Source organism: Malurus melanocephalus, unplaced genomic scaffold (assembly GCF_030028575.1).
Source record: "Malurus melanocephalus ecotype Western Australia unplaced genomic scaffold, MMel_1.1 scaffold_456, whole genome shotgun sequence".
Classification (NCBI taxonomy): Eukaryota; Metazoa; Chordata; class Aves; order Passeriformes; family Maluridae; genus Malurus; species Malurus melanocephalus.
In genome coordinates, this window is record NW_026623688.1 from 22,070 (window position 1) to 45,445 (window position 23,376).

A 23,376-nucleotide genomic window follows, 5' to 3' on the forward strand; every position below is an offset into this window, starting at 1 on the left:
TTATTATTCTAATGATTAGCACTTTCACAAAAGTGTTTTAATTTATAGATGAGACAGTTGTAGAAGAAAAAGGGTAGAGAATAGACCCTCTGTGCAATTTCTTCAGGGGCTTCGGGAGCAGATGGATACCCCTCAGAAGTAGTGGATTCAGAAATGGAAAGCCCAAGAAAGAGAAAGAACTAAATCAAATGAAGCTGATTTTGAAATTTTGTTCTATCCTKTTGCTGATCACCAGAGAGGAGCCCAGCACCTCCTGTTCCTGTGCTGCCCTTGAGGAAGGTGTAGGCTGTGCTGAGGRCACCCTCAGCCTTCTCCATTCCTTTGATGTTTCTGTTGGGTCCATCAGATAAGCGTCATTTGTCATTTGTAGTATGAAGTGCCTTAATCTACTTAATTGTTCCTATATGTGAACTGTTYTAGACTGCTTGTTATCTTTGGAATAGTTTCTGATGCACTTCCMGTTGGTTTATGTTTGACCTTTTTTTTTAATTAGGAAAGAAGTTGAATAGGAAAATGTTAATTAGGAAAACAAGTCGGTGAATACAAACAGTGCAGCAGTGACTTTGTGTATACTCTTGTATTTTCTAAAATTGTGTTTTTTAGTGTCCTGACCTCTGGGCCAATCCTAATTCTAGATATTCTGTAGGCAGTAATAGGGCAGACCCTGTGTTATGGTAGGATATATAAATTTATATGTGTAAATGTAGTAACTTCCAAGTGTCCTCTCCTGTAAGTTGGGGCTTTTTTATCTATTTTCTTTTCTAAAACATTCAGGTTGGGATTCAGCTACAGATTTAAGAGTATGCATCTGAAYCTATTACAGTGTATAGAATAACAGTGTATTTACTATTTTTTGTTCTTTTTGTTCTGAATTTGTCTYTAAAGCACTGGCAGCACTATCCATGGGATTACTGTAAGAACAGCTYTACCATAAGAACCTTGGCCAGTCCTTCTTGATTGTGTAGCAAAAACTTCRTGTGCATTGTCAGGTACACATTCATGTATACAAATTGGTCTGCACTCGTGATTAAGGCTCATTCTGGGAGATTTCCTGATTCTGGGAGGATTGAAGGACTTAAGTTATTTCTAACCTGCTTTTCTGAGTATTTTGGTTTTTTTAGCATCTTTCCTTTGAAGTCAGACTCGGGTTCAGCCTTTCAAGTGATACCTCTTTTAAAACGTGTTCTAGCCTTATTGAGTTCATATTGCCCTTTCTCAAAYTTTTTCTTTTTTGATGGTTGTTGTGTATTTGCTCTGACTTCCTATAGAATTTATGTCYTCCCATATCATAATTTTACACTTTTAAGCATTTTTAAACATAATTTGTGTAGCTGCCCTTTTCAAATTAAGCAGTACCTGAACAGATCTCTTGTTTTTGCAGACATGTGCAGAGGTTCCTGTTCAAGTGGTTCCTCAGTATTTTGAGTCTGTTCATCATAAATGTCTATCAAGCTTTTTTAGTTCCCCAGTAACTTCTCAAAGAAATGACAGTTTGCAGTTTATAAAAATTTCCTCTTAGCTTCATACCCTGATACAACTCAAATCTGTGGGGTAGTGGTTCCCCTGTCACTGGGTTTTCCATCTCCATGCCTTTCCAGTCTTCTCCAACTTGATGCAGTAACCATGAGAACCATACATCTCAGATTAAGAGCTCCCAGAGGAACAACACACAAAGTTATGAAAAGTTAAAATCAGAAATTATCTCATAATATAAGAGAAATAGTATTTCCTGCCTATCACCATTTCAATCCCATTAACTGTTTTTTGAAATACAGAAAAGACCTCATTGCATGGATGTGGTGTTCTAATTACCTCTAAGAATAAATCTATGCTAGCTTAAAAAAACTGTACTTTTTTTCCTCCTTCAAATGTTTTTCCATGTTTTTCAGCATAATAAGCACCTGGTACCCTGTCYTGGGGAGGCATTCTAAAGATTAGCCAAAATCAAGTAAAAAGCACAGTTTCAAATCACTTACTGACTATACTTGTTTAAAATACTTTGTGACTGTATTTTGATCACTAATTAAAATTAATAAAATCTGTCCTGATTGTATCTTTACATTTTTTGCATTCCTCATTCAGTGATGCAGTTTTTGAAATGCTATTTATTTATGGTAAAATGATTACCTTGTTTCCTGATTAGTTTATTGATGTGAAATTACATGACTTGTATGAAATAGGATAGGAAATCTTAAGGCCGAATCTAGATCTTTATAATGCTGTTCAAATTTTCAGTAGAAATTTCTGAAATTAGGGCAGAGTATTTTTACTCAATTACAWCTCTTGAATAACTTAGATAATGTCTTGATAGGTAGAAAGGTAACGTAGAGCTTGTGGCTTGTTTCCYTCTATGTCTCTGCTAGTCTGCATGATAAAGGTCTGACTTCTTTGGTACGATTCTGTTTGCCCACAGCAGTCATTCAGATTCAGTTTTAGTCCATGGGGTGAAATGATCTTTAAAACAAGAGATGCCTATTAGCAATGTTTTAGATGTTCTGTTTAACAGAGAAGAAATGGTGCACATTTCTCACAAATTGTACCTCTTCAGTCTCTCCCTTTACTACAGCAAGGCAAGAGGAAAAGCCACCTCTAAATGGATCAAATGTTTTTTGAAAACTGGTTCAACTGAACTCTCATATTTTTCTTCCATATTTTAAGTAACCAAAGTAATTGAATACAAGTTAATGCTTATCACACTTTCAGAATTTTTAGATGAAATATCTTGTTACTTTGTTCTCAAATTCATCTAGAACATCAGGTTATATCCTATAATCACCCTGCACGTTTTATTAAATATTTGAGTGTTTCCTGAAACAACTGAAAATCCCTTCAGAAATGGAAGAAAATATATTTTTATGATCCACTATCTCATACATGATATAATTTTTGGGTTGTGTTTAGAAACTTTCACAGGTTCAGAAGGAAGTGGCAACYGATTGCTCTGTGCAGGGTTTGAGTACGATATAGCCTGACACCTTCAAATGAAGCTGTTATTCTGTGGCTGTGATTTCTTCTACTAGAAKTCAAATTCTAGTGAAGTTGACAGATTCCAGGAGATTGTTTTGGGCGTGTCTGTGTGTGTGAGAATGACTCAAGTCAGTGCAAGGCTCATCAGCAAATCCGTGTCAAGTTTGTATCTTCCAGCATTTTCTTGCATAATGTGTGTAATCGGATTTAAGCCTACAGAGAAATGACAAACTCTTAAATCTCTTAACTTTTTCTGGCTTTAGCAAAGCAAAACTGTCAYAATGTGGGGAGGGAGGTGTTGGAAGGGAGGCCCTGGGTACGGTGTTTAATGGTGAGTGATCGGTGTGTTCGCAGGGGCCGTGGAGGAGTCCCTCCACCACCAGCAGGAGTGCCCAGAGGGGCACCAGCTCCCCGGGGAGTCCCTCCCAGCAGAGGACCCGTCAGTCGGAGCCGGGGACTTCTGGCACCCAGAGCAAGAGGAGTTCCTCCCCCTGCAGGGTAYCGGCCCCTGCCACCACCCCCGGCACAGGAGACCTACGGGGAATACGTAAGTGGAGCTGTGGATGTGCTGTACATGGAGTGTGTCATTCTGGAGAGATGAGATTCCATCTCAGATCACCGTTTCATATCTGTAATTAGCACTGGATTAAGTCCTGCACCCAGCATCAATGGCAAATGTGGTCATCTCTTTTCCCTTTCAGACCTGAACTGGTTAATTTAAAAAAAAAAAAAAAAAATCAGGTTATGTGTATACACCACTACAAAGATTGTTACAATGCATTTGGCAGAATAAATATGTACCTCTTAAATGTTTTATATTAGGTTTCTGCTTTCCAAAAAATATGAAAAATCACAATGTTGTAGACTTAGTTCTCAGATAAAACAGAATAATATTCTAATCTTCCTTCCTAAACCTTTGTGGTGATGTGGCTGATTAGTGATTAGACAAGTAAAATATTTAAGGAAAGCTTCAGAACCAATCCTAAAATTTTAACAATGCACACTGTATCTCCATAAGCCATATGTATTCTTCTTGATTTTATTGTATTAAACATTAGAATAATATCAAAATACTTTTTCTGTTGTATATGACAAAATTACACAGTTATGAATTGTGAGGGAAAATTTAAATTAAACTTACTGAGCAATAAGATAGAGAAAAAAGATCATTATATCAAAACTATAGTGATAAAAATTGATTTAGTGTTACAGAAAAATAATACCTTCAAGGACAATGCTTTTAATGTTTTACATATACTAAAGCTTTTAGTGTACCCTCTTTACAACCCAGTGAGTCTGGAGTTTGCCTCTGTTTCGACTAGCAAAAAAAGGAGATCATGCATTCCTGAAAATGGTTTTTCTATTTAGACATTTTTTGCTTTTCTCTAAACCTTTCTTTCTCCTACCTCTTCCTTTCTTGTTCCAAAGGTCTGCACCAAAGCCCTCTAAATCAAATGCATGTGTCCTTTTGGCAGAAACCCTGTTTTCTATATAGGACTTACAGCTTTATTCAGAAAGAAGTATAATGTTGTTAACGTAAATATTTATGCATATAACTGAACAATTCAGAATAAGTTAATGTAATTCATGAATTTTGAGGACAAATACTTCAACAGCATATCTAAATTTGCCCTGGCTGTGCTTGACGAGTCAAAGTGGGTACTGCCAATAAATGGTTCTGTGGCAGTGCTTTCAAAGTAATCAGAAGTCATTGAACAGCCTGTTTCCAGGACATGCATKCTAGAACACATAGAGATGGTAGAATAAAAGAAAGAAACCTTTTTTAGTAACTTCATATTTATATACAATCTGCTATTTATAGTATGGGTCTATAGAAGTGGCTTGGAAGTAAGAGCTGTTTGACTTTGTATCCTGATGTATGCTTCACTTTTGTGAGAATAATTAGAAAATAGCATGGTGTAGAAAAAYAGTGCTGTGCTAAATAACTTCTGAAAAGAATGTTCTTTAGAACTGGATCACTTATCTTCCAAACAAGATACTGTCGCTGGGATACTTAAAGCTGTAGTTGATAAAGCAGTGTTGGATGGTCCATTTTTCTTTATAAGAACATTTAGCAGGGACGTGAGCCATTGCTGTATTGCATGCTCAGTGTTAAATTTGATGCTTKTGGGTTTTTTACCTGTGCATTTGCAGTACATTATCAAAGTGCTTTAACTGTATCTTTTACAGATTAATGGAGCATGGTAGGAGTTACCAGTAGTACTTCTGCCCCTTCTTTAGTAATTCTATCTGATTCCTATCTAATTATATCTAATATTAAAGCATTAGTTGGCCAACCTGAGCAGAATAAGGTGTTGTTGATCGGGAAGTGTCTGTAGAATGAGAACATCAGAAATAGTGGAGGATACCATAATTTATTTTAAGTACCATCAAAACTTTGGAGAGTGGGATATCCAGAGAGATTATAGAGCAGCCTTTAGAAGTTTATTGGGTTTGTRTGGCCAGGTTTTGGTAGCAGAGGGGTGCAGGGGTGGCTTCTGTGAGAAGGTTCTGGAAGCTTCCCMCGTGTCCAGCAGAGCCAGTRGCAGCCAGCTCCAAGGTGAACCTGCTGYWGTCCAAGGCAAACCCCAGCAGCAGTGGTGCCTCTGGAATAATGTGTTTTAGAAAAAAGGGAAAAAAAAGGCCTGGAACAGTCTGTTCCTAAAGGACTTCACCCCATAGAAGGGACCCACACTGGAGCAGTTCATGAAGAGCTGCAGCCCAAGGGAAGGGCCCACTTTGGAGCAATTTGTGTTGACTGTCCCCAAGGCGGAGAGCTGATGCTGGAGCAGGTGAAATGTGAGGAGTCTTGATACAGGGGAGGAAGGAGTGGCAGAGACAATTGGTAAATTTACTACAGCACTCATTCCCATCCCCCTGCCTTGCTGTGTGGGAGGAGTAAGAAATTTGGGAGTGAAGTTGAGACTAGGAAAGAAGAGAAGAATGTGGAGGAAGTCATCATCCTACTCTGATTTCATKGGTGRTAAGYTGATTTCTSCCAGCTGATCTGTTTTGCCTGTGACAGTARCTGSTCAGTGATCTCTTTCTGCYCCTGTCTTGAGCCATGAGACTTTAKTTATGTTTGCTCTCCCCTGTCYGCCTGAGGAAYGACAGAGGAGCTTTGGTGGGCACCTGGTGCYCWCTCAGGGTCARCCCAACTCAGGTCACCATGAGAAGGCTTTCCACTGAGGATTGTAAAGTCCTAAGGATTCATGRAGCTTTTCATTCCCTTAGGGCTTACAAGCCTTTGCTTTATTTATTAAAATAATGTGAAACTGTGCAAGTCTGTGAGGAAGCAAACTGTGTGGATGGAAGCTTTGAACTACTTACTCCTGTAACTCTGAATATCTCAGAGGTGATTTAGGGCTTTCAGTATGTAAAGTCCTTGCCCATTTCCTCTGTTTGGTGCTATTAAATATACCTTGTTACAGACAATGAATTTCAAGCAGCTTCCCTTTTCMTTCACTCCATTTGCTAACTCTGTGTAGTCCTTGAAACAAATGAATTTTCAACATCTGTAAGTCAGTTCTGCCTCCTGCTTTCCCTGATACCTCTCCTTCCTCTTCTTGATTAAGTAGCTGTTTTTTCTTTTAAAGTTATCATCAAAATGGGAAGGGGAATGCCTATTTCAGGCTGAAAAATTGGAATGGTTACTTCTGGAGCAGTATTTCACGTGGGGAAAATGTAAAAAGTCACATGCAAAAAGTTACTAATTTCAGGTATATTTTAATGTGGGTTCAAGATCAAGAAAACTGGGTGAATGTTGCTGTCCTGTGTTCAGAGCCCMCAGGGAAGTGTTCCAGAACCTTTTCCATTTCAGAAAGCTCTGCTCAGAGTGAGCTGCCTCTCTTCTGTCAKCTTTCTGGGGTCTGTGTTGGTGGCCTTTGAATGCTTTGGTTTTCTCTGAAGAAGTCACACAACATACTGGACGAGCAGCAGTATTTGCACATTTTCTCAATTCAGTAGAAGTAGTTTTCCCACTCCGCTGTTRCCAGTCTCACTTATGTTCGTGTCTCAGCCCCAGGACTGATTTCTTCTGAGATCCCACTACCCTGTTAGTACCATGATGAAGCTTTTGAARCCACTAGATGACAGTCCCTTATTTTCTCTGAAGACTGACTCTTTAATAGCTCTACCATCAGCTTAAATAGGAAAAAATTAGGCCTCTACAGCCAGCCAGCTTTTTAATCAGTGTTCTGACCTCACTGCTCTGGTTGCTCTCATAAACTTTGTCTGAAGACTAACAGGACTCCCRTTTTTATTTCCTCAACTGCTCAGATCAGGGGAAAACCTATTGTGACGTGTGACACATGGCCAGGATTATTTTTGTAATACTTGGATAGGGGAAACCATATTAGATGGATGCTGCATTTATTGAAGCACTTACAGATGGTTTCAGGATCATTTTTCTCTTAATTAAATGTGAATTTTTCTCTGCTCATTGAACTGTGCTATCTATTACTGTGTAATAGATAAAAATATTTTTATGTATTTTTGAGCTGACAACTTATTCCACTATGATAAGAAATGGTAACTGTATTTAACTACTAGCTGAAAATTTTAAGCTGTTCCATAATTTTCCAATAAGCARGAAATTAGTARCAGTGTGSTAGCATTTCACTGCTCTTTAATAARGTCAATTCCTTAGTGAATGTTCAGTCAAACATAGGTTAGAACAGAACTGCTCAGTCTCAGTTACTGTCTGGTAACACTGCTGCTCTTGGCCTCGTCCTGCTGTCGTMTTCTTAGCAGCTTCCATCCTCTGAGGCTTCTCTCCAAATTAGCAACAGAGCAGTGGGAATGAAGCCTTTTAAGAGTAGATTTTTATTTGATGTTTTCATTTTGCAAAGGCAAATATTTTGGGAATATTCTGACAGTCTTTCACTTCTGTACTTTGCATGAGTATATTTGTGATGATGCCATGTCAAGTCCTGTTTTGGCTGCTTGTGCCAAATGCAAAGTGAGTTTAATGTGAGTTCATAATCAGATTTTTAGGCATTAAGAAGTTTAAACATGGATTTAAAACCTGTTGCCCTGGCAGTGTGGAATGTCTACATTGGAAAAACAACTCATCAGTCTAGCRTGTTATGGCCAAGACTTGCTTCAACACTGCTTTGGAAGGCAGTCACATCTAAATATTCCTTCTAGTTCTGGGGAAAAYTTGTGGCAGAGCCTTAGTTCTGTTTGTGACCGTTTTATTGATGTTTTCTTGTGTTCAGACGAAGGTTAACTCAGTGACAGGTTCTTGCTTCAATCACATTGCTTTGTGTATTAAGAAATGGAACTAAGATGGAATCTCTACCAATAAGAGACCAAGGGGGTCTTTCTACTTTTAAGTAAATTGTAACTTGAAAAAGAGCATTGTGAATGATTTCCAATTAGATGTCAAGATTATTTTAATTTAGATACTGATAYAGGCTACTCAGAAGGATGTACAAACAGTTGGATGCAAAAAAAAATTACTGATAACAAACTTCAGAATCTCCCTCCTTAAAATCTACAATTAGTTATTTCTGGTTTCTGCARAACCATAAAGGTTAGGGATGTTTTTAAGCTTTATGGTCCATGAAGCTTTTATTTCTGGATATGCATTGCTTTAAATGATGAACAAAGCAGACATCAGACTTAAGACTGGAATTCTCACACTAAGTATCTGAGACTATAATTAACACTATATGTGACTGTGAAGTAYACATATATTATAGATATTACAATGGTATGAGACTGTGCTTGTTCTGTTTCCCATGAGAAATGGGGAAGACCCAAAAGACACGACCATGACCTGCTGTCTAACAACATCTCACCCCAAATAATGAGCAGATGATGTGTTGCTCTCCCTTTGTAGTTGAGATCTCAGTATTTGTCCAGTAGTGGAAGGCCTGTAGTTCAAATTCCTGTTTCAGATATTCATRTTTCATTGGTTATCTCTGGACATGATGTGCTGACCACAAGGGTTCCGTCCCAGCAAACACAGTGGTTTCTGTCCTTCTGGTTGTGCAAGTGATCCTACAAATTTGTGGTAGGACTTAGGGAACATTGGATCACAAATAATACTTGGCTGGATGGCTAAGTAATTAATTTCATGATCCAGCGATTATTATAAAGTATTAATGTATTTATCCATAAGTGAAAAGAATGATTGCAAAGCCTTACTATTTACAGGGGAGAGCCTGTTCAGTTGAAAAACCTATAGCCTGTTACTTAGTTCRCTTTCTTAGAAAGCCAGTGCAAATTCTGTTCTAATCTCCGGCCTTGAGCTTGAATTCCCTGTCTCCCTATTGAGATCATAATTAATTTAGATTTTGAAAAACTGAAAATTAGGATTAATGTGGAAGCAATTTCTTGGAGCTATTAATACACTGCTGATTTYGTGTGGTGAGCTGTTTTTAAAGTAGTTTTCTCATTAACATTCAGTTGCTGTTTGGGGTTGAAGAAGGTAAGATCAGTAGGAAAAAAAAAAAAAAAAAAACTATGCCATGTAAAAAAACCCCTATGTTTTTTAACGAATAAAACTTTCTTGAAGTTGAGGTGGTAAAATATTATTGAAAGTAAGGGCTAACTAGTCCAGGTGACATAATACTTGGAAAATAATTCARAATTCTCGAATGGATTTCAAGTGCAATTTCAGTGTCACTTTGCAAGATTAACACCATGTTATAATTTACTTTGCTCTTGTGAATGTTGATAGCTTCCTATTGACATGCGTAATTTTACATCAGTGGTTTTATTTGCTTAGTTGTTTTGAATGTGAAGCTTTTTGTTTGGGTTCCTGGAAAAGGCTTTGTATTAGCTTCTGTCTTTAAGAGCTAGAGAAATTATCTTCTGTCCATGCAGTCCCTGCTCTCCTCTGTGGAAAATGTTGTGGTTTCCCTTTCGGTATTATGCTGTTTTTTAAACAGCATATTTATTGAGTTCTGGCTTTTCARATGTGCTAAGACTATGCTTAAATTCAAAGGAAATTTGAGTAAGACTTTTGGAAGTCAAGTTTGTAATACAAACTTGTTTGTAATACAAAAACATGAAAGCCATTTCTTGGCTTGTTCTTGGCAATCCGATGTGCTTTTCATAGTAAATAGGGCAAATGAGAAGAGATAAATGTAAAAAAAAAAATATATATATATTTTAGGCCCTTCAATTAACTGTTTTCATTAATTTCAAATCTTTTAATCTTGTCTGGGGTTTTCAGGATGAGATGGAGAGAGAATGCAAAATGTTTCCATTTTCCCAGGAACTCAGGTGACATTGGCTGTGGAAACATTGAAGTGTTTTCGGGAAAAGGCTGAACAGCTTTTCTCCGGCTATCTCAAAGTTCACCTGTAAAATTCCTATAAAATTCTTCTCAAAGTGTCTGAAATCTGGTTTTATTGAATGAGCATGAGTCCTCCTGATTYCGACATTGCTCCCTGCTGTTATGATAGAAAACCAGACTTGTTTTGGTCTGATAGTAATTTGGTTTAAGTGTTGCTGTCTGTATTCATTAGCAATTCCTCAGGGTTTTTTTGAGGTGCATGAAAAACAATCCTCTCCTGCATCTCTCATTCCGGGAATACCTTATTTGTTCTGGTTGGATATGCACTGGGCTCCTTCTGGATGAAAACAGATGAAAATCTCCAAAATAAGAGCTTACAGTCTGTGCATGTTTGCTGCTAATGTCCTTGATGTCGGCACTCAGACTTTAGATGGTTGTAGCTACCCGTATTTGTTTTGATTGCCCCATATTCCCTGTTGATTAAATGAGGGGGGGGGATGTTATTTCCACGTAACAAAGTGGCTGTTCCTTCCCTTTACAGTTCTAATTTGCCGAGAAAAGTTCATTGCACTGCACTGATGTTGTTTTGTGTTTTCTCCTTCAAGTTAATCTTTGCACAGAYTTTTTTTTTTTAATTTGATGTTCTTTTTTATCTAAAAGGAGTATGTTCCTCCAGTGTTCTGGGATAAAGTACTGGTATAAGTTTTAATTTCAGAGAATGATGAGGAAAAGAAACCACAGTCTTTTAGCTGGAGTGGTAACAGCCTTTTTTTTTTTTTTTTTTCCCTTGGATGGATTTCCTTAGATGGGAACAGCTGGAAAATTGATTTCTTATTGATTTCATGATTTTTTTTCCCCAGCACTGCAAATGGCCTTTTTGTTAAAGGCCACTTTACCCTCTTCTTTCTTCCTGTTCCTCTGTCTTGTTCTTTGAAACATTGTTCATTTTCCTTAAAGAGGGTCCAAACAGTATTCTGTCATTGTCACTGCCMGCAGATTACAATTTAAAACCATTTCCCATTCTCCACTAGCAAGGGCATGTTTAGAGAACTGCTGTAATTAAAAAGCACTGATGAGCAAGGCTTAGCATGATTTATAAAGGTTTGGGGAATGCAGAGGTTTTGGCAAAGATTGCTTTTATCATTTTCTGACCCATGATAGTAACTTAATAATTTGAAGGCCACATACTTACACATTGCCTTTGATTCTATTAATGAAAAATGTCTGTACTTTGCACGGGGCAATTACAGCTACCAGCACTGCTCTTGGGATTAATTATCACCCGTGGGCCCTATGACTGAGACCACTGCAGGCAGAAGTTCCCTTGAARTAGAAATGYTTATAGRTTGGCTTAAAAAAGGACTTYAYTAATAAACTTAGTGATTTTACAGARTAATTTCATATTATTTTTGGATGCTTTGTGTTGTAGCTCCAGTTTTTCTGTYACTTTGGGGGAAGATTCTTAAGCTTGGAGTCAAGACAGCTGCTCTTGATACCTCCATGGTGGATACTTCAAACTACAGCCCCTGTAGTTTAAGAGGGCTTTGGTAGTTTCAACTCTTTTTCCCCTGTGTTTCTGTCATAAGCACAGGCTGTTCAGCACACTTTCTGCCTTTTGATCAGACTAAATCTGGTAAGAGTGAACTTTTCTAGGTTATCCTGAAAAGTAGAAAAATGAATAACAAAGAAAAGGCTTCAGTTCATGGAATCAAGACATGATCTGGTGTGGGCTTTTGGGTTTTGAAGTGAGAGATGAACTATGGGTTTGCCAGTAAACTTTCTGATATCTGAGGACATTTAGGAAGAGCTATTTATAGACATATGTAGTATGAATAGAGAGGGAAGCCCATTGTATTACATTTGGTAGGTAGAAGGGATACAGACACCATCATCCATGTGAAGAAGAATAATGGCTTTAAATATAAGAGTGAATGCTTTCATAAGTACCTGAAAAATGCCCAAAAATCAGCAGGAAAAATCTAATGAGAAGATTCTTATGAAGGTGTAATTCTTTTGTTATTATATAGAAAGAAATCTGTATAGCAGTGCTTGGGCTTAGTAGAATGCACTTAGTACAAAGGTGTACTTTAGTACARAATTTCTGTGCATATAAGTCCAGTCTTGTCCATTTTCCTTATATGTGTAAAAATTATAGTTATTTTCTTTTAAGTTAGCATGGTATTTTATAGTACTGAAACATGCCAGATGGCCAAGGATATTTCACCTAAATACTAAATAAAATTAAAGAAAACATTCACTGAAGCCACTAGAGGTCTGATTCAGAAAGAAAAYACTCAAGAAGTGTGGATTTAATTTAAAATGTAAAAAAATCTGTCTTGGTTGACCTTATTTGGGACCTCCTGAAAGAGTAAGTTTTCAAATACTATATGACTAATAGCAAATACTGTCAGACCTAGTTCAGGGAAAGCTCTGAAACACTTCAGCTACTCCTGCCTAATTGCTGCTTCAAAGGAATCATGCACAGTAAACACATATTTGGAATTTGAATCTCTTATTTCTTAACAGAACAAGCTATTGAGAGCAAACCCATTCTATTTTTGGAGCCTGTTGCACATGTTTATTTTGTTTTCAGTGTAAGCTTTGAGGTTTATAACTGTAAATGTAAGGGAAAAATTCTTCCCTGTGAGGGTGGTGAGGGCCTGGCACAGGCTGCCCAGAGAAGCTGTGGCTGCCCCATCCCTGGAAATGTCCAAGGCCAGGTTGGATGGGGCTCTGAGCAACCTGGTCCAGTCTGGACACATAGAAGGTGTCCCTGTCCATGACAGGGGATGGAACAAGATGATCATTAAGGTGCCTTCCAGCCCAAACCATTCTGTGAAATTCACCAGTAAAAGATAATTGATCTATTTAAGCAGATTTTAGTAATTTCAAAAGCACAGGTTGATGATTTTAATTCTATCTGACAGGAGTTTCTTGTATAAATGACAAATCAGGTATCTTCCATACCAGGCTTCTAACAGCCACCTTCAAAAATATTATAATGAAGGGCTTAATTTCAGTGGTTGTCAACTTACTAACACACCAAGTGGTGAACAATAATTAATCCTGGACAAAAATTCTCTGGAAGAGAAGTGCTAATACTTGAAACAGTTCAGTCTGATACAAAACAGACCTCTCCCAGATTTTCCTTTTGTTCTGCTGAACATCTTRTGAAGGATCTTCTCATTTCAGATTTATTTTGTTCCTCTGTTTTCAAGAAGTCACAGATACACCATAACTTTGAAGTAGTGTCCACCTTTTCTCCATTTTTTTCAGTAAAATAGTTAATATAAATGTGAATGAGARGACTGATTACTCAAGAGTTCTCTAATGATTGCTTAGAGGCAAATCTTTCCTATTATATTAAAAGTTAATTTCAGTTCTCCGCTTTTATTTGTTGCCACTGCTGGATGTGTCTGGTTTGAAGTTTGGAAGCCCCTCTTAGGGGATGGCTGGTTCACAGTTGAGAGAGTCTATGAGARGAGACCAAATGTCATGTAAATGTTCTGGAACAGAGCAAATAAATTGGCTCAGGCAGCTTCTGCTGTTRGTCAAGGTCCGTATTGTTAGCAGATGTCTGTGTATTGCATCAATAACAAATAAAATATCTGTTTGAAATAACTGCCAGGAGGCCATGGGGTTGGGGGTTAGTCTGTGACTCATCGAGAAAAATCTGAATCTGATGGGCAGGAAAATCAGAAGAGTAGGTTTTAATTTTTAGTTTCAGGGCAGTGATGTACTGATAGAGAAAATGCATTTGCTTTTAAGAGTGTCTGTTTGTCCATGGATCTCCACGCAGCCAGCAGGTGAAAGAATCCTACTTTGTTCTTCCAAAGCAGTGAATGAACTCCCTCAGCTGTGCTGGCAAATCTGCAAACAGCCTTCTCCTAATGAGTGCTGGGAAACAATCATCTGCACTGATCTAGCAGTGGTGAAGCTGCATTGATAGAGAGCATGCCTGTTTTCCACAGAAGCAATTTCAAATGACTGGAAAAGTTGCTAAAAACTCACAGGAAAGTCGGTTTCCTATCAGTTCCTTTGAGGATGTCACTGGCTTCTGCTGTAGAAAGCTGTCAGGTTCCCATCATGAGAGATGTTTTCTACTAGAGTTGGACAATCCATCGTTTGTCATCCCTATCTAATTGATAGTTTGTTGGTTTTGTTTTCTGTCATTGCTGGAAGATTTTTAAACATTCCTTTTTGTGAAAATGTTGGTCTGTCATGAGGTTTTATCCTTTAATTGCCAGGGTTTGGTACACACTCGGAAAACACCATTTATAGATACATATATATATGTATATATACATATATGTAAGATAATCCCCCAGTCTCCAAAGTGTTTTTTCATTAGGCCATTCTTATCTCGTAAAACAGGACAAGATACCTCTAAATATCCACTGAGGTTTTTGGCATATTTGGACTGGATTTAGATATTAGGATTTCCTAGGAATCAATACAATGGATGTGCCATTTCTACTTTTCCTGTATTTAGCTCAGTTAGGGGTATTACTAGACAGTTCTTTTGATTTCTATAGCTTATCCTTTTTTTGTGAAAACACTGTCACTTGTTTATCTCTTCTGTATGGCTGGGGTTAATAGTTTGTTCAAATTGGTGTTCAAATACTGTGCTGTTTTGGGAACAGTGTTATAGTGTGTATTAAATAGTGTGCAGAGTAGGGAGAGAAGGAAGAGATCCTTATTTCTGGTTTTTTGATCACTTCTAGACTCCCACAAGTTGAAGAGTATACACAAGGCATTCAAAGTAGTAAAACTATCATTCTTACTAGTCTTATCTCTAGGGAAGTTCTTTCCTATCCAAGGTCTACATAGAACATTGGATTTTTTGTCCAGAAATAAGTCAGATACCTAAGTGAATTGCACAATATTTATTGAGATGTTTTCATTCCTGAGGTGCTTCCCAGAGTTTTCTTGAAGATATGTAATGGTCACTCAAACTCAAGAGAATGGAGACATGAAATGTTTGTATTGCCTCTGCACAAACCACTGTTAACTAAAAGAAAATAAAATTCAAAATACAGTGTGAACAACTGAAAATACTTTTAAAGAAATTATGGTGTAAGATTTGTAGATAGAAGTACTCTTAGTATTAATATCTTGCCATTTCAGGGTGTACATATGTTATATTTACATTTCAGGAGAGTGTTGCCTTTCACATGTAGCAGCAGGTTACTACTTTGTTTCTGGAGTGTGCTTGAAGTTAATATTGCATTTTTATATCATTTCAGGAGTATGATGATGGCTATGGAGCTGCTTATGATGAACAAAGCTATGATTCCTATGATAACAGCTATAGCACTCAAGCACAAAGGTAAGCCTCCAAATCAACTGTAATTGCATTTCAAAAATCCTGTGGGTGGACAGTTAGTTTTATTTAAAGTTTTTCAATTTCAACTTTAGCAGCAAAAAAAATAATGAGAGGTTTTTTTAGAAATAACCACCATGCTACTTGTCTTTACATAAAAGTTAAATTTCTGAGTGGCTGAAAAGAGACAGCTGAGAACTTGTAACAGTTTTAGTCATGCCAAATTCTAAATCAAAGTTYTCTAAGGTTCATGAAATTCAGGAAAATTTAATTCAGATTCGTTGTGGGAGGGAGGAGCAGGCAAGGAAGGGAGAAAAAAAGACAACTTTATAAGAGGTATTAGATCATGTGAAACACAACTGATTGCGTTTCCTTACTGCCTTAACAAGGTTATATTTATMTTTGCTAGGAAAGTACACCCTTCAGTTTGTTTTACTCCTCTGTGGGATTCCTTGTGACAAATTTGAATCTCTTGCCACTTGTTTTCCTTCTCCCACTTCATTTTCAGCAGTGTTTTTAAGCACTTACGATTTTTTTTTTTAAATTTGTGTTCTTCAGAGAAGTCACTATGTATTAATTCCATTAATAATGTTGTGACCCAGTGATGGGAAAAATGCTGTGAAGTACTMTTTCATGTGGTAGTTTGAACTTAATGGCAAAAATCACATTACAAATTTAGCAGCTTGGCTGATAGWCTCCACTTCTGGCTATTTCCAGTGTGCCTTTCTGGAAAGGGAACTTCTGTGCACTCTTTTACTGTGTTGTAATTTATTTTCACTCTTTTTTCTCTTGGACTAAACATTCATAATATGCTCAGTGGCAGACATTTTAATGTCTTTGACAATGTCTTGAAACTTGCATGGCAAAGTTATGACCTGACTTTGGGGAAGGGTTACTGAGGTTCCTGGTAATAAATCCCTTGGGGTGAGTTAGAGKTAARCTGAATAGTGTATGTGAGGCAAATCTCTTTTAAAACAGTTTAATTGCAGACAAATTATGCAGCTAGTTTGTTTTTTTCTATGAAAGTGTCATGAGAAAAGCATATTAGGAAAAGAAAGAAGGAAAGGATAAGAGTAGATTGTGGAGAGGATATCACCACCCATAGATCCAGCAATGAGACTGAATTGTAATTTTGGTGTCTGTGATCAGAGTGATTGTTGTAGTCTTGATCCATTGGGGATAGGGTATACAAAACAAAACATTTGTTGGATTATAGATATTAAAATTAGCATTGGAACACCAACATTGCTCCCAGGGAGGGAGTTCTGTGTCAGAGGTAACACTGAGGCATCTGCAGCCTTCAGATGGAGAGAAGAGTCAGGGGCTGCCCTGGGGGTCTCGATCCCCCTGTATTGCTCGTTTCTGTTCTTTGACCCCATTTCTGTGCTTGTGCTCTCTGTGGTGTCACTGCGGACCTGAACAGGAACATTAACTCCAGTGGGGTGCTGCCCTGCCTTTGTGCAGACCCCCATTCCAGGACATCCTGCTGTAGATTGCCCCCTTCAATGRTCATCAGTGTTTGAAGTGTAGCAATGCATTAACTCCTTACTGCCCAGCCTTCTGCAGGCAAAAATGTCCTCAAAATGGTTGAAAACATTCAGARAATGATTAAATAAAATACCACAGATCTGCATTACTGCTTTGTTATTTTGGCTGATTGAGGCTTCAAACTTTGCCCACTGGAAAGAAGGTGGCAGTGGGAGAGGAAGATAATGATGGGTTTTGAGGTGTTGATAAAAAGATGCTCCTTAGTCTGTTCTCCTTTCTGCTAAATATATCAGATTTACAATGCAGCTTTATCTGAAATAGTACAGAACTGCTCATAGTGAAGCTGAGAACAAAGCTGTTTTACACCAGGCATCTGCTTTACTGTAGCTTTGTCACAAAAAAAAAGCTTTTACACACAGCTTTTGTTGTGTAAATGAATATTTTTCTCTGCTCAACAACTTAGTGTGAAAAACCAGAGTGGAATGTTCAAGTGTCACTTTTGTTGAGAACTAAAATAATGAAATTATCTTTGTGTCTGATACTTGGCTCCTACAGAATCTAAGCTACTGAAAATTGATAAAACTTACTTAAGAAATCAGCAGTGTGGGACCTCCCAAATATGAGACTCTGTAGAGTGTTACATTTTGAGAGAAGTTGCTGGTAATGGATTTCTTTTTATTTTTCCRAAAGATAATTGCCAAAGTAGTCCTCAACTTTTATGATGGTAATTCTGTTCTGGCTTCCTGCTTGTAGTGTTGGTAAATGGGTTTATTGCATATAAACATTTGGACTTCATTACAAAGTCATTTGCCTGAGCCAAAATTAAACATTACTTGGATTTGATTTTTTTTTTTCCACGTTAAGAAGGTTTTCACTGAGATTTTCTTCCTTTGAACTAAAATTAGGAAAAAAAGCAAATCTCCCAAGGAATGAAATTGCACTTGTAAAGGATTAATACATAAGAATATGTATAATATTCTTAGATGTATGTGCACATGCTTAGCTGTCTAGAAGGAGATACTTCATAAATGATTGCTCTACTTTGTATTTTACCTGTAGTTTTACAATACATATATTGTTAGATTTTAATTAATTTGTTATCTTCTTAAGATTACTTGACTTTTCCCCCCACTAATTTTATTAAGCACTCTGCGGTAGAAGAAAACAAGAAATTATTCACTTGCATGTTTCTTAGAGAATATCAGCGCTTGTTTTCTTGGCTTGGCAAAAAGATTTTTAGGATAGTATTGGCAGGCAAAAAGTAATAACTAAAAGCAGCCATCTGAGCTACCTAGACCAGCATTACTGTCTTTAATCTGAATTATAAAGCAGTAGCCCATATTGCAAAATATCACTGTGTAACCACTATGAGATACTTATCATATGTAGGTGCATTACAATACCCTTAGTAAGAAGAAAATTAGGGAAAAATGCATTGTTTTCATAGTTTAGCCTTATTTCATTCTTGATATTTTGCCCTCACAAAGCATGGAAAGAAACTGCATTTGCACATGGAGAGCAGTCATGTGTTTAAAATGCATCRTTTGTGACCAGCATGTGGAAATAACTTGCTCTTTCCTTTTCTAAGTGGAAAATAKTAATCTTGAAGTAATAGTATATCTAGTATATCTTCTGATACTGATTTCTCTAGAAATATTGTGATATTCATGATACTGTATATTAAAGAGGAAATTTTAGAAAAAGCTAATAAACTGAAAATTAGTTGGCTCATTAAATTACTTGCAGTAGTTTTTATTACATGACTAAGTTTGAGTGCAGGAACAGGGCTTGATATTCACAAGTGTACATTGTGTAAAATGGTGGAAACAGTTAAAATGCTCATTTCTGTTTTAATCTTTAGTTTATTTAGAGATTCCTTTGTTTAAGTTGGAAACTTGCAACAGAATTTTAAATATCTCGGGGAATTTTGGAGATGTTTAAGATGTTGCACAGCAGCAGATTTTTTGCTATAGGTGCACAGGACTGCATTCTCCAAATTCAACCATGTTGAATTRACTCTGTTTACTTGCTTTTAATCTGGATGTTTCAATTGTATTTCCCAAAAATGGCCAAATCTGAGATGGATTAGGATGGGTGACATGTTTGGATATGAAGAATAGAATACRGAGTATTTCTGTCTACATTAAGGTAGCTGAGACTTTGTTCTTCAAAAATATGATTCCTTTCTATGCACTATCTGCTTGCTGATATCAAATTGTGAGTGCTGAGAAATTTAATGGTGTTTTATTTGACATTGTGTGAGACTGTCTCCTTTATTGTGCCTGGCAATCTCAAGTTTGAGTTAAAGCCTGCCACAGTATTAACAGAGAGAGAAAGATGAGACTTTCCTGTGTTCTCATCTATCTTAATGCCCTGTAATCCTATAAAAAAAATGTTGTTTTCCTTTAGAACATTTTATTATCCGCTGTTGTTTGTTCATGCAACAAAGCCCCAAATAGTGCTTCAGGATGTCCTTTAACAGAATTATTTTTTATGGTCGAAAATACTTAAAATATCCCTTGAAGCTGTACTGCGCTTTACTAGATACTTAATTGATTTTTAGAAGATTAAATTATATGTATAGCTTCTTTGCAGGGGGATTGTTAGATGATATTTTTATCAGTATGAAATGGGATGGTTAATCAACTGGGCTGCTWAGTCTCRTTATRAAAAAACCTAAACAATCTAAAATTAACAAAATACTTYGCAATTTCTGAAAATCAARCAGCAGCAAACMCTTCATARAATGGTTTGRGTTYGAAAGGACTTTAAAGATCATCTCATTCCAACCCCCTGCCATGGGCAGGGACACCTTCCATGGATTACTCCAAGCTCTGTCCAACCTGGCCTTGAACACTTCCAGGGATGGGGCATCCACAGCTTCTCTGGGCAGCCTGTGCCAGTGCCTCATCATCCTCACAGTAAAGAATTTGTTTCTAATATCTCATCTAAATCTCTCCTTTTTAGTTTTAAGTCATCCCCTTTTCTTCTATCACTACATGCACCCCCTATGCAATCAGGCATTAGGGTTTTAGGTTAGTAGTCAAGGGCCTGTTATGCAGTTAGGAATTCCTTCATAAAATTTCTCCTAKGCACATATGTATTAATTTCACATGTTCAGTTGTGTTCCAAAAGCCTTTTCAGTTTCTTCTGGTAAATATGAGCAGCAGTTGTGAAAGCCAAGCTCGTGACACCTGGTGCTGGTATTTGCCTATGTCAGACACACGTGGGCTTGTCACCAGCATGTATCCATCCTTAGACAACTTGCTCTTAGCTTGCTCTTAAAGGGCTTCTCAGGCTTGTCTAGAAATKTAATTATTTACTTGGATTTATTGCAGAAAGTTATGGGTCTTTTAATGGCCTGGTGTTCATGCTAGACCAATTTTATTATGAAAATTCACCTGATAGTATTGTGGAGGATCATGAGGACTTACTTGGGTCTTCATTTAAAACTGTAGTTTAAATATTTTCAGTATGAAAAATATCTAGCTATTCTAAATCTCGGAAATAGGTTTCAAATTGAGCCAAAGTGCTTTTGGTCCCTTAGTGGCTCCATACATGATCTGCACAAGTGTTTGCGAGGACARTAATATGGCAAAGGGAAATGGATGCTAATAAATCAATTGTCACTGTCAGCTCACTCTTTAATGTTCTCTGGAATACRTAAGATTTATCACTGAGGAATTGTAGAATAATGGTGGTGTATGGAAACWAAGTCCACCAGGGAGATGTACTACATCATTCAGATTTAGCTCTGCCATCTGCTTAATGGCATTGAGATGACTACAGAGGTACTTATGATCAACCATTCATAGCAGTGACAGATGCTGCAGAGAGTTAACATGCCAGGGAATGAGGTTTGGTGCTGAAATTCAGATTATGTGGCAAGGTTGCTGAGAAAGGGGGCTGGGTTTGTTACCTTTCCAGCAGCATTGGAGGTTTACTGTGTGCTTTTAAGTTTACTATCAAGAGAGAATGGCTAACACAGTTACTGCAGTGCAAAAAGAAAAAAAAAATAGTGGAGAAACCCCATCTGTCTGCTTCAGGCACTCAGAAGTTTCRAAGAACTTCTTTAGGCTTGTCTGCTAGGATTTAAAATGGGTTACTTTTCCTAGGGGCAAAAAAAAAAGCTTTTGTGTAGCTTTATTTTTTAGCCTATAATCCTAAACTATAAGAGGAACACTTTGTATAACTGCGTGCCAGGGTCTGCTGAGGGGCAAGAATGAGTAATTTATGTAGTAATGCTATTTTGTGTTCAATTATAATTTATAGTTTTAGAAGTATTTTAGATCTTCAGCCGAGGTGATCTCATCTTCACTCTGTTGCAGAATTTAATCTAAACACAGACATAAAAGTGGAAAAAAATAGGACCTGGAGAAATTGCTGGCTTTGTTTGCAGTTTTCTGCATTGTTYTCTGGTTTCCACATTTACCTAATAGTGCTACAAATTTTTCTTGGCAGCAACCATTTTGCCATTGGCTTAAAGAGCGTTTCTCAATTGCTCTTTGTATATATCTAACAATAATTTCTATCACTTCAAATCATATCAAAATGTGATAAATACAGATCCGTGCAAGTTGCTTGGAGCTGCCCAGTTAACCTAATCTGAGYTGAGGGAATTGGCAAATCTCTTTAATACACCTGAGTTTATTCAGTGCCACTRAACCATTCAGTGGTTATTGTTGATGTGTTGGGGAGTAAGAAGTGCATGCTGGAACTTTGATCATTTACTTAAATGCATAAAAACCTAACTACCCCTGTGGTAAATCTCAGGCATGTTAACAACATGGCATTATGAATCATACAATTCTAAAGGTTGGAGAAGTTCTCCAAGATCAAATCCAGAGACTGTTAACTCAACACCACCATGCTCACCACCAAACCATGTCCCCACTTTTTATAAGACTTTCTGGTTGGTGTTTCTTGGGCAGCCTGTTCCAGTGCCCGACCATCCTTTCAGTGAATTTTTCCTAATATTCAATATTTCTCACGTGGGAGAAGACCTTTCCACAACCTCCTGTGAGGTAGTTGTAGGGATAAGGTCCCCCCTGAGCCTCCTTTATCATCCATCACCTTTTACCATTTATTTCAAAAGTGATTGATGCAAGACAGAAATTTTCTGCATAATAGGGAAGACTATGCACAAAGACCCCCATGGTGTGGAAGGTTTGAGGAATTTTGTGTTTGGTAGCTTGTGGCAGTTACCTGAGAACAGAGTAAMTGGATGTTGGGTTGAAAAGGATTTAGAAAAACACATTGAAATCTGGCAGTGGCCATTGTTACACTGATGCCTGAAGAATACARCTAAATTGGTTTGCTAAAATCCTTCAAAGCCCTAAATAGTGCATTTTATGCTATTCCAGAGGCACTTTAGTTACAAGAGAAGCTGATTCCTTGTATGTTGCTCTTGGAAATACCCTCCTSATTTTCCACTAGGAGCTCAAATTTTCAGGTGTTTTTTAAACTATGCTTACTGTCACACAAAAGATGATGACATTCCTGTTTAATAAGAGGATTTTCATGAAGAGCTGAGCATATGGATTTGAAATTGGCTTATGGAGATGTTGCTATTGGTATTTGAAAGTTAATTGCTAGCAGTTTGTTTGTGATGCTCAGTGTTTTAAATTTACATTGTTGAGTTTGTCAGCAATCATGCATTTCCTGGATATATAAATATGCATTATATGCAAATAAGTGTCTGTTACTGTAGTTTTCCAAGATGTAATTCTCTCCATTTTAATGCTTGTAGCTGTTTRTATTTCATGCTTTGACTTATAAATCAAATCAATCTGCAGGAGTTTGATTTCTGAGGGTTGTGCAGAGGGTTGGCATTTTGTGTAGTCGTTTCTTATGAGCCTGGTATGTACCAGAGTGTACTGGAGGTTATAATTCTGCAAAAAGYAAAGCCTTAAAGCATTAGCATAAATAAGCTAATGTAGCTTTTAACTGAAAATCCTGCCATGTGGTTTCCTGCTTAATTTTTGCACTTGCATTATTGGAAAAGATTGTTTACTGCAGCTTTTCCCTATCTAATTTTTTCAGGTTTAGATAAATGTTTTCTTTTTTAATTAGATGTTGAGATGCGACAAGGTAAACTGTTCTGCAGTGCCTCATTAGCATAGATAGTTTTAACTGCAAGTCTAGTGTATTTTAAGTTTTTAATTGATTTGCAGAAATCTGAAATGTCAGTAGAAAGAAATAGGACTAAGGTGATTCAGCTGCAGTGATGGAGAAACCTTAGCACACACATACCTCATGTTGCACTCATGAAACTGGAAAAGGTTTTCAGAATCCTTATGTTGATATTGGTAGATGACTTCGCTGCTTAATAAATGTTAGGATTACTCTT

At 37.2% G+C, this 23,376-nt stretch overlaps 1 protein-coding gene across 1 annotated transcript in view; it reads left to right on the forward strand.

The window, feature by feature from the left end:
• The window catches only part of KHDRBS3 (KH RNA binding domain containing, signal transduction associated 3), a gene marked incomplete at its 5' end in the record, with an annotated part of 53,375 nt that overhangs the window by 13,656 nt on the left and 16,343 nt on the right, over nucleotides 1-23,376 (forward strand). The window contains 2 exons of the mRNA XM_057380502.1: nucleotides 3,322-3,514; nucleotides 15,463-15,545. Of these exons, the coding sequence (XP_057236485.1) occupies nucleotides 3,322-3,514; nucleotides 15,463-15,545 (276 nt within the window). The remainder of the gene's footprint in view (nucleotides 1-3,321; nucleotides 3,515-15,462; nucleotides 15,546-23,376) is intronic.